The sequence below is a fragment of the Mastomys coucha genome, unplaced genomic scaffold (genome assembly GCF_008632895.1).
Source record: "Mastomys coucha isolate ucsf_1 unplaced genomic scaffold, UCSF_Mcou_1 pScaffold14, whole genome shotgun sequence".
In the NCBI taxonomy this organism is placed as follows: domain Eukaryota; kingdom Metazoa; phylum Chordata; class Mammalia; order Rodentia; family Muridae; genus Mastomys; species Mastomys coucha.
In genome coordinates, this window is record NW_022196896.1 from 108251221 (window position 1) to 108261452 (window position 10232).

General features: G+C 42.0%; 1 protein-coding gene across 2 annotated transcripts in view; it reads left to right on the plus strand.

Moving 5' to 3' along the window:
• Col4a3 (collagen type IV alpha 3 chain) overlaps nucleotides 1-10232 on the plus strand; it is a 127515-nt gene that overhangs the window by 110940 nt on the left and 6343 nt on the right. For both annotated transcript variants that reach the window (XM_031368174.1, XM_031368175.1), the window contains 6 exons: nucleotides 526-573; nucleotides 3200-3385; nucleotides 3882-4012; nucleotides 7584-7656; nucleotides 9789-9860; nucleotides 9948-10073. In XM_031368174.1, coding sequence (XP_031224034.1) covers nucleotides 526-573; nucleotides 3200-3385; nucleotides 3882-4012; nucleotides 7584-7656; nucleotides 9789-9860; nucleotides 9948-10073 — 636 coding nt within the window. The remainder of the gene's footprint in view (nucleotides 1-525; nucleotides 574-3199; nucleotides 3386-3881; nucleotides 4013-7583; nucleotides 7657-9788; nucleotides 9861-9947; nucleotides 10074-10232) is intronic.

Consider the following 10232-nt stretch of genomic DNA (forward strand, 5'->3'; position numbering starts at 1 on the left):
TTTCTATTTTATTGTGTATATGTATATTATTATAATTATATGTTGTATATATTATTTGTTATGATATATGTTAAAAGGATCTGATAATCATCATAGAATATATATGTATATTATATAATATATATAAATATACAATAATTATATAGAATTATATATACATACTGTATGTATGCATATCTTTATGGATTCATTCATGCCATAGCCATTTTGTGGAAGTCAAGAGGATGATCTACAGGGGTTGAGTTTCCCTTTACGCCACATGGGTCCTGGGGAACTGAGTTCAGGTCATGAGTCTGAGATGTATGAATCTTTATCCACAGAGCTACCTCATTGACCCTTGCCTTTAATAACTATTCCAACCACTGATTTATTAATAGCATTTAATTCCATGTGGCTCTAATAAGTCTTCACTGATAGAATGGATGGTCTCTGATACGTCCTCAGCATGTATCAATTGTATTTCCTTCACGTATAGGACATAATGAGATTTATCAAATGTTAATATATCAAAATTACCTCTTACAGGCTTGCTGGGGGGCTACCCAGGCCCAAAAGGGAGCCCTGGTGTACCAGGTAGGCATTTCTTCTTCCCTGACCTTAAAATGCACATTTCCAAGTGCAGAATCTACTTCTCCGGGTTTGACTTGTCAGCAATGTAACTTGGCAAGTAAAAGATGCCCCAATGATAATACTAAATATAGTCTTAATAGTCAGTTAAAATTATCACCACAATAAAGGAAACTTCTCCAAAGCTGTGTCCGAGCCTATGGGATTTTCCTCTATGACAGTTTTTAAAGCTATTCATATGTATTTGTGTTCTTGCTGCTGTTGTTAGCTGGCTATTGCAATGACTCCACTCCTACAAGAATACAGGTAGGGGTGGCTTCCCTGTTGTTGAGGTACGGGGTAACGCCATTTCCAGCTTTGCACTGAGCTTGAGGTTTGTCAAGGGCTACCCTGAACCTCTATCAACATGTGAGACATGACAATTTATATAATATGTTCCTCAAAGTCTCACATGTTTCACCACAGGTGTACTTTCTTATGCCAGTGCCATAGGAGAAGCAGAGTCCTTGAACACTTTTCCTTTCTGTAGAGGACAGAAGCTGAAAGAAACACCAGATTGTTCAAACCTTTTAGCAATCTTTATTATCCTGACATGGATAGGAGTGTTTCAAGGTAGTGCTTATTATTCATTAACGAATGATGGCATGAGACCCTGCAGAAGAGTTGATGTTGGAACTGAACAACACTGGAGCTGGAGTGTAAAGCAGACAGGAGCTGCTCTTTCCCATCATTTGTTAACGATTTGATTGTCATTTTGGTCGATCTCAGTGTTTGCACACTGAGCCTTCCATCCCGTATGAGCATGGAGCCTTTCCCTATCCCAGTGTCTAGTTGTAGAATTATATATACAAGAGAAAAGCTTCAGTTCGTATCGTTAGGCTAACCTCAAAACTCACTGGAAGGGAAATGCTGTGTTTGCATTACTCTGCATTTGACTGCAAATAAATTCAAAGAAAAAAATCACACCTTAGACCCAAAACAACAACAACAAAAGCTTTAAAAATAACATATAGCCCAGTTATGCAAGTGATCACACACCTCGATGCTTCTGGGGTAACAAACCATGAAGAGTTCATCAAAACTTGGAAGACATGGATTGGTTTGCTTAGTTTATTCTCCCAGATCCTCAAGAGAACTCAGATTAGAGAACAAAGAATGAAATTTTAACAAAAATGTAGTATAAAATCCACAACATGAGTGTGTGAGGCCATTGCTGGTCAAAGACAGGCACAAGCTGATGCCCTCTGAGCGCTTCCTTTCACAGCACGAATTACAGGCACTACAAGACTAAGGAATGGGAATTCACCAAGGACAACATCAGAACATTCAACACTTTGATTCTCTTTCTCACCCTAGGTCTTTACTACCTAGGTTTACTACCTACCCGACAGTGGCCTACCCACAACGTCCCCCCAGCCAACACCCTCACTCTCCCCTCTCCTGTATTCATGCCATTTACTCTCACAAATAGCACAGGTTGGCGGTGTGTGGGCTAGAGAGATGGCTCAGAGATTAAGAGCACCTGTGGCTCTCACAGAGGTCTGGCGTTCAGATGCACGTGGCATACAACCACATCTAACTCCAGTCCCAGGGGATTTAATGCTCTCTTCCAAGTTCTGTGGGCACCAGGCACACACATGGAACACTACATACATATAGGTAAAGCACACACACTCATACTTATAAAATCCATACGTCATTTTTTAATTAAAAAAAAAAAACAGAGATGGGAAGGGGGGGAGATTGTTTCCATTCTACACACTACAGCTTTCATTCAGAAATTTGAAAGCACAGTCTCTTGAAGGTTTTCTGAGATGACAAATAATACCTGGTACTCGGTTGTGACATTTGGGGGTCTTCTTTCAGACCTCTTATAGGCTTACCCCACACACACACTCGACTCAGGATCACGGCTGTGGGAAAGATTCAGCCAGGAGACTGGGCAGGATTACAACTACCTCTATGTCTAACTGGGCAACAATTCCACATCACTATGCTGAAGTTTAGCTTTTCTCTGTCCATTGAATTATCTGTAAATAAATAATGTCACTCTAAATGTCCACCAAATAGTGACTGTGACTTGACACTTTAGATCTTAGAATAGCATGCCATTTGGCTATATGTTAGCCAAATGTTTTTCAAACAGCTGAGCTGGGACAGGAATTTTTTTAATTTTAAAATAAGACAATGGAAGAACTGGAGAGACGGCTCTGTGGTATGAACTGGACATTATCTGTAACATCAGGACTAGGAAAGCTGAGATGTGCAGATCCCTGGAATTTGAGAATCAGCCATCCCAGGCAAATCAATGATCTCTAAGTTCACTGAGTGAGCATTTTTCAATAAATAAGACACAGGAGCATGTACACACACACACATACACACACATGCACACCAAATAAAATCAGACAACAGATTTGTAAAAAAAAAAAAAAATGTAGTCATTTTGCCTAGATCACACCTAGTCAGAGGAAAACCTACAGATCTATATTTTTGTTCTCTGGCCTTTTTTTTAAAAAAAAGAAAGAAAGAAAGAAAGAAAATACATTATGAATCTTAACATTTTCAAAGAAAGTGCCCAGATTGCTGAAGCCAACCACAAACCACAAACCCAACTGAATTTTCTTTGCAGGTGCCAAAGGAGACAGGGGAGTTCCAGGCCTGTCTGGCCTTCCTGGCAGAAAGGGGGCCATGGGAGATGTTGGGCCCCAAGGACCCCCAGGAGCTGCTGGACTCCCAGGATCACCAGGTCTCCCTGGGGCAATTGTCCCTGGCCCGAAAGGAAACAGAGGTCTCCCCGGCTTAAGAGGAAATCCAGGTAGAGCGCTTCCTTCCACAAGTTGGAATAGAAGTGGCATCTGACATTAGATGTGTTCTTTCTGCCATTACCTCATGGCTTCTTGCATTGCTCTCACTCTTCTTTGCTCCTCTCATATCCCTGACTGTCATACAAAATGAGTAGGTGTGGTGTAGTGGGACAGTGGCCTGGGTAAATGATTAGTACATTTTATTAAGTATCCTAAAGACAGAGACTTCTTTGTTCAGCACACGCAGTTTTTGAGTACTGTGCATCAGGCCAGATGCTTCCCCACAGACTATCTTCAGGGAGATGTAGTTCCTTCCTGCTTTTCCTCATGATTCCCTGGCACGCTCTCTCTCCATCTTCATCACAGCCCCACCTCCCAGCAGCAAAGGAAAGGGTGTTTGGGGCAATAACAAGGTGTGGAGATTGTGTTCCATTTTGAAAAAAAATCTATGACGGAACTCTCAAGAATCCCTTACTGGCAACTCTAATGGACTCTTTGTGAATCCAGGTGAGCCAGGTCCCCCAGGACCTCCAGGACCTGTCGGGAAAGGCATAAAAGGTGACAAAGGATTTATGGGCCCACCTGGCCCCAAAGGTCTGCCTGGAACTGTAGGGGACATGGGCCCACCAGGTCACCCGGTGAGTGTGGAATGTCATTAATACAGTTCTGCCTTGCTGGTGTTACGCTGCAGTCATATGGCATATATCAGCACTGGTCACACGTGCTCACCATTTGTGAATTGTACTGTTAGCTCTGGTGAACTGACTGTTGCACATGATCAGCTGCACCTGAATGCAGCACACATTCACTCTGTATGATTCACTCTGTATGATTCACTGGGTCCTGGTGTGATACATCCAAGGTCCCACAGAGCCCAGAGATGCAAAGAAGCTTTAAGGCCTGCAAAGATTTCACCTCTACGATGCCTCTAGCATATGGGTGTATGGGTGCAAACCTCTGACTCTTGCTTATTTAAACTCTGAGCTACTTTACTAGGGAAAAATCTAAGTACCTAGTAGTTGATAAATGCCCTCCAATAACCTCAAATGATAGTCATTGTGTCCCTCTATTAACTTGCTTTCAAAACAACCTTTGCTATCTATAAATATGCACACACACACACACATCATCATCATAATCAAATATTTGAATATAACTTGAATTTCTTCCTATTATTATATACCTGGTTCTGGCAGATTAGTTTCCTTGTTCATCAGCCTTACCGCTACTGTGAATATACCCCAGTCTGACAGTATTTCCCTTTAAGATGAAGCCAGCAGTAGAACAACTTGCAGGTATAAGAACTAAGTCCTGCAGCGAGTGTCTAAAGGAAGGAAGCAGCTCACTAGCTGAACATTGCCGTTTTAGGATGTCAACCTAAGTGTCCCTTGGGCCACTCTGCTGACTCACAACCACAATGGTACTGACACACTGTGCTTAGAGTCAGCTGTGCTCACAAGCCTTTTCTTCATAAAATTCAACTTTGTTATTGTAGAAAATAATGTGCCTTCCCAGTGAGAAGAGAGCAAAGCTCTTTAACAGCACACATGCAGCCCTAGCTAATACCCAAGAGACGCCAGCCTCTAATAGAATGTTTTACTATTTTACATACGCCTTAGGCTTATACCTTTCACAGAGGCCATCATCTGCCCTCCCCCTCAATAAGCCTCTTAGAACCTGGCTCTGGGTTACATTTTGAACAACTTAAACAGAGACGGGGAACAATAAGTCTAGCCAGTTAGGAAAATGGGAGATTTTCACAACAAAGATATTGCTGAAATTATTTTAAGCACACCAGTGTGGTCCTTTTTCCAAGCAGTTTTTCCCAGGTTCAATCTTGTCCAACTGGCAGAGTTATACTTTTTCTTGGGAAGAGAACCAAGGGCTTTATGGCAGGCCAGGACTGGCACTGCTATGACCCTGTAAGTCCCTGTGAGCATCCTGTTGGAGACACCGTTGGCAACAGGCCTGATAGCTGGTTAGTCCTCCTATCTGCTATCTCAGGCCTGGTTAGCTACTTATCTTTGGAGTACTTTGGAGGCAGTACTTCCTCAGCTAAATTCCACGTTGTGTGATTAATGTCTCCTAAGCAAATCTATTAATAAATCCTTCATAACACCAAGTCTCTTAGTTTGAGTTTCTCTTACACTGGTATCTCTTCCAAATTTTCCTTGCCTAGCAGTTGTGCTGTTGGTGTTCGAGATGTTAAGTGTGGCACTTTCATGTTTACTTCTAAGGATGCCATCCTGTTCTTGTAGGTTCAGACTCCCAGGAGCCCAGCCCAAGACCTCTCATTTCCGAGTGCCTCCCTCACCCTCCATCACCTCTCCCGAATTCTCTTGGGAACAGTTGTTGAATAGATGAATGTAGTGTTCAAAACTCATTCTGGAGTGTCTGCTCTGTACCAGGCGACACAGTCCTTTACTCCCAAAGGGCCTTGTCTAAAATTAAGGAGATGGATCCTGAGACTCATCCTTCTCATGCTGTGTGCTGTGAGGAAAGGTGGAGGGCTGAAGGAGCACAACAAGGGCATCTGTTTTCCTCTGTGCTCAGAGCCTGAGTCAGAAAAGAGAATCACCAGTTATCTAGGGAAACAAGGAAAGCAAGGTGGAGCCTGGGAAAGAAGGAGCGGATGCTAAGAGAGTTCTCCAGACTCTAAGGGCTGCCTGTGCATGGATGTGAGGGGTACAATTGGAGGTGAGGTTGAATGAGAACCCACCCAGAGGAGACCAGAGGACTGAAAAGAGTTCAGGTCATGAAGGTCTCATTTTCTAAAGAAACAATACATCACAGCTGGAGTGATGGCTCCCTGGCTAAGAACACCTGCTGATCTTCCAGGGGACCTACGTTCAGTTCCCAGTATTCACACCCGGCAGCTCATCTGTAACTCTAGCTCCAAGTTATCTAACACTTCCCATTTCTGACAACACCTGGGGTCGTGCATGTGTACACACACACACACACACACACACACACACACACACACACACTTAAAAATTAAACCTAAAAAGTCAGTATATTGCTTCTTCATTCATGAGTGTGTGTCGCGTTTCCTCTACAAGTTGAAGTTAATGCTTTATATAACTTACCTTTGTTTTGACCATTCTCTAAGCTTAAAGCCTATTCTGATTGCCCTGTGTAGCAGTCACTGTGACCACAAAGACATGTTGGAGAGATCACATGAAAATACAGACTCTCTATCACCCAGCCCACGAGTCCTCCTCTAACACCCTCACTAGGGGTAAATATGGGGGTTCTGTGGCATGACAGTTATTAGGAAGCATGTTAAGCTCTTCTCAACTCTTTTGTGATTTGATTTCTAGAATCTACTTTTTGAGAGACTGTGCACCTCCATCTAATCTGTAGATGTCACCCATGTAACTCTCTGGTGCTTTGAAAGTTGTCATTTTTGACCTAGTGATTGCACCTAGAGTTCTTCCAGGAACACAGGCAGATAGAAAGTCTGGTCTGTAAACAGGACTGCTCTTACTCCTTCAGGTGCTTTTGTGGTCATTTTCCAGTGGAAAGATAATTCTTCTTGATGGATGCTCTGACTTGCCATCTTAACAATTCTCTTTTTGTATAAAATACCTCCCTTTCCACCCAAGAGCTGAACCTGGTGTCTGGCTCTCCTTAGCTGTCTTTTTCTAAAGAGAAAAGACAGTTACCAGAAGCCAGACAGTCCCTGATTGGATGGCTCCCTTTCCTTTCCCTCTTCTTCTAAGCGCATACCAGTTCATCCCACCAAATGAATTATTGTGTCTTTCCTCCGGAGGCAGCTGACTCTAAGGCAACCTTTGTTATCCTTGGCACCTTTCTCATGATTTTTTAGTTCATTATTTTCAATAGCATTCTGCCTCAACTCCTAGGAACAGTGTGAAAGTGGATCTAAGATTGTCTTTCTGGAAACCCTGATCCCTCTCCTCTCTCATGGCTGTCCTTGAGTTTCTCAAGGCTCCAGCAGCAATTAATGTGAGCACCTCCTACTCAGTAGGCTCAACCTGTTCCCTGATGCCCTTTCTGGTCCCATCTCTAAACTGGAGATCTCCCACCACCCTCATCAGGAGTAATTTAGAACTCTGCTAGCTTAGCAGAATGACACTTGGATTCAAAAGATTTTTTAATCTTTTGATTAAAAAATAATTTGTCAGGAGTATTACATTTTTCAAACTTTGTGGCTCTGTTCTTTTCCCTGTACTCAAAATACAGGGAGCACCAGGTACCCCCGGTCTTCCTGGTGTCAGAGGTGATCCAGGATTCCCCGGATTTCCAGGCATAAAAGGTACTATTTCAACACCATTGTTCTTATATACAAATATAGTAACTGCCACTCCAATCACATTTGATGGGCTCCTATGGCCACCAGAGATGGTAGGAGCAGAACAAACAGGACCTCAGTGTGAGGACCTACTACTAGGTTTCCGTGTGGGGCTAGAGCAGTGAGCCCTGTGGGTTCAGATGAAAATCACAACAGAAGAATGGAAACTATAGGACAATTAGAGACCATTGAAAGTGTTACCATTGGGATTTTTAAATGTATCAGAATAGAGGAGGACATACTACATCAATACTGACAGACTTATTTTTAAGTTTTCACCATGCGCATTTAATTTCATAATTTGGAAAGCTAAAAAAAAAAAAAAAAAAATCTTAAAGAACAGCCTCCAGTCTATTAGTTTGGGTAAAGTGAATTTTTATGCACAGAATTTATACATTTGTGTTTTATGGGGTTTATTTATTTGTAGTGATAGGAACTGAACCCAAAGCTTCATAGATGCTGGGCAAGTGCTCTAACATTGAAATCCATGCCATTATATTCTTAATATTGAATAGAGTGTGATATGTCAGGTATAGTAGAGCATGCCTGTAATTCTAGCACTTGGGAGGCAGAGGCAAGAGGATAAGTAGAAATTCAAGGCCAGCCTGCTCTATATTGTGAATTTCAGGCCTTCCAGAGCTACTAGTGAGATTCTGTTGGGGGGTGCAGGGTTGTAATGTAATGCAAACAGATTTTTATCAGATTCGTTGTTTAACTGGTCACACCCCTGTTCTGAGTTTTATAAGGGCAGGAATCTCTTCTCACAGCCTATAGAGATACTAAATAACAATTGTATCCAGTGTGAACAAAACCAAGTTTTCCAGGAAGGAAAACTGTTTCTACATTCAAAGGTGGGCCAGGTGGACTTTAAAACATCCTTTTCAATGTCTTCAAACATCAGTCTTTTAAGGGGCAGTTAGCTGGAGATAAATCATTGGGAGTGGATTCTGAGGTCTCTCACTGGTCATGGGGCAGGTGAATATAGGCAGGCCGTACTGGGCCAAGTTAATGACACCATCTTCCCATGTCTCAGGCTAAAACATCAACAATGTGAAAACTTCTAAAGGCACATATACTAAAGACAAGCATTCTTTAATACCTTTAAATATTTAGAGGTGAACATGGAGGGGATATTCACAGCTAAGCCCTGTGAAGGTGCCCCATGGGACACAATCAGATTTCAGAAGGAAACTCTTGTCTTGGATGATGAGTTCACTTTAGTTGGAAAAAGTTCTATCATCAAAATATTTAGGTTGCTTCTCATAGTCATAGGTAAACAGTCATACTTTTTCCCCCGGCCCTCAGCGTAGTTTCTAGTAGTTGGCCATTAACTTTTGGTGTGGTAGCTATTTTGTTCTGTTTCTTTTCTTTCCTCTCTGTTTTGCTTTTTTGAGACAGCCTTGAACTTGCAATCCCCTTGCTTCTGTCTCCCAAGTGCTAGCATTACAGCCCTGCATCACTACACCTAATCTTATTGTATTTCATCCATTGATGCCCTGTTTAATATTCAAGTATTTTAAGTAATTTTATCTAACGTCTATGCAATTTTTTGTTGTTGTTGCTAAGACAGGGACTCTCTATGGAGTCCTGAATGTCTTGGAACTCACTATGTAGACAGGATAGACTTCAAATCACAGAGATCCTCCTGCCTCAGCCTCCTGAGTACTGAGATTAAAGGCGTGTACCACCATGCCCAGCTATGTCTATGCACTCTTAATATTCTTTGAAGGAGTATTGCTCTAAATCAATGGCTATTTCTTGGTAGCCTTTTTTATTGTCTGTACAGAACATTATAAATAAAAGTGAAATGTTTGCCACTTTGTTACATAAATAAATATGTAAAAATTCCTGACATAAACTCTGAGCTCTCTGTGTATATGGAACAACAAAATTAGAATGTAGTTAACTGAGACAGCTAAATGTAACAGCTCATCCAAAGATATTAACACTGGGTTCAGTAGGGCCTCATAATTCTCCCAAAATACTTTACTGGTTCCCAAACTCAAAAAAGTAATCTCTCAGAAACACTTCCCTGTGGATTTAAAATATAAGCTTATTTTCTTTGTTTCATTCTTTCTCTTCCTCCTCCTTCTTAGGAGAAAAGGGTAGTCCCGGATTTCTTGGGCCAATTGGACATCCAGGACCAGTTGGGCCAAAAGGACCACCAGGTATATAGATCTATTTCTCAATTGTTGTTCTCTATAAAGAAAGAGTAGTTTCATGGAGCCATCTTCTTATTGTGTTTGTATCAATAGGTCCACGTGGAAAACCTGGTACACTTAAGGTCATCTCGCTTCCGGGAAGCCCAGGGCCACCTGGTGCACCTGGACAGCCAGGAATGAAAGGAGACCCTGGACCCCTGGGACCACCGGGAATCCCAGGTATGGTAACACTGTTCACTAGATCTTTAATAAAAGGCGAATGAAGAAAATCAGTAAAGGGGTTTAGAAGCAGATGATAGAACTCCACAGAAAACACTAAACACCGCCATGTTTTGTACAGCCAGTTTGGGATTGGGCTCATTTACCCTAACCAGCAGC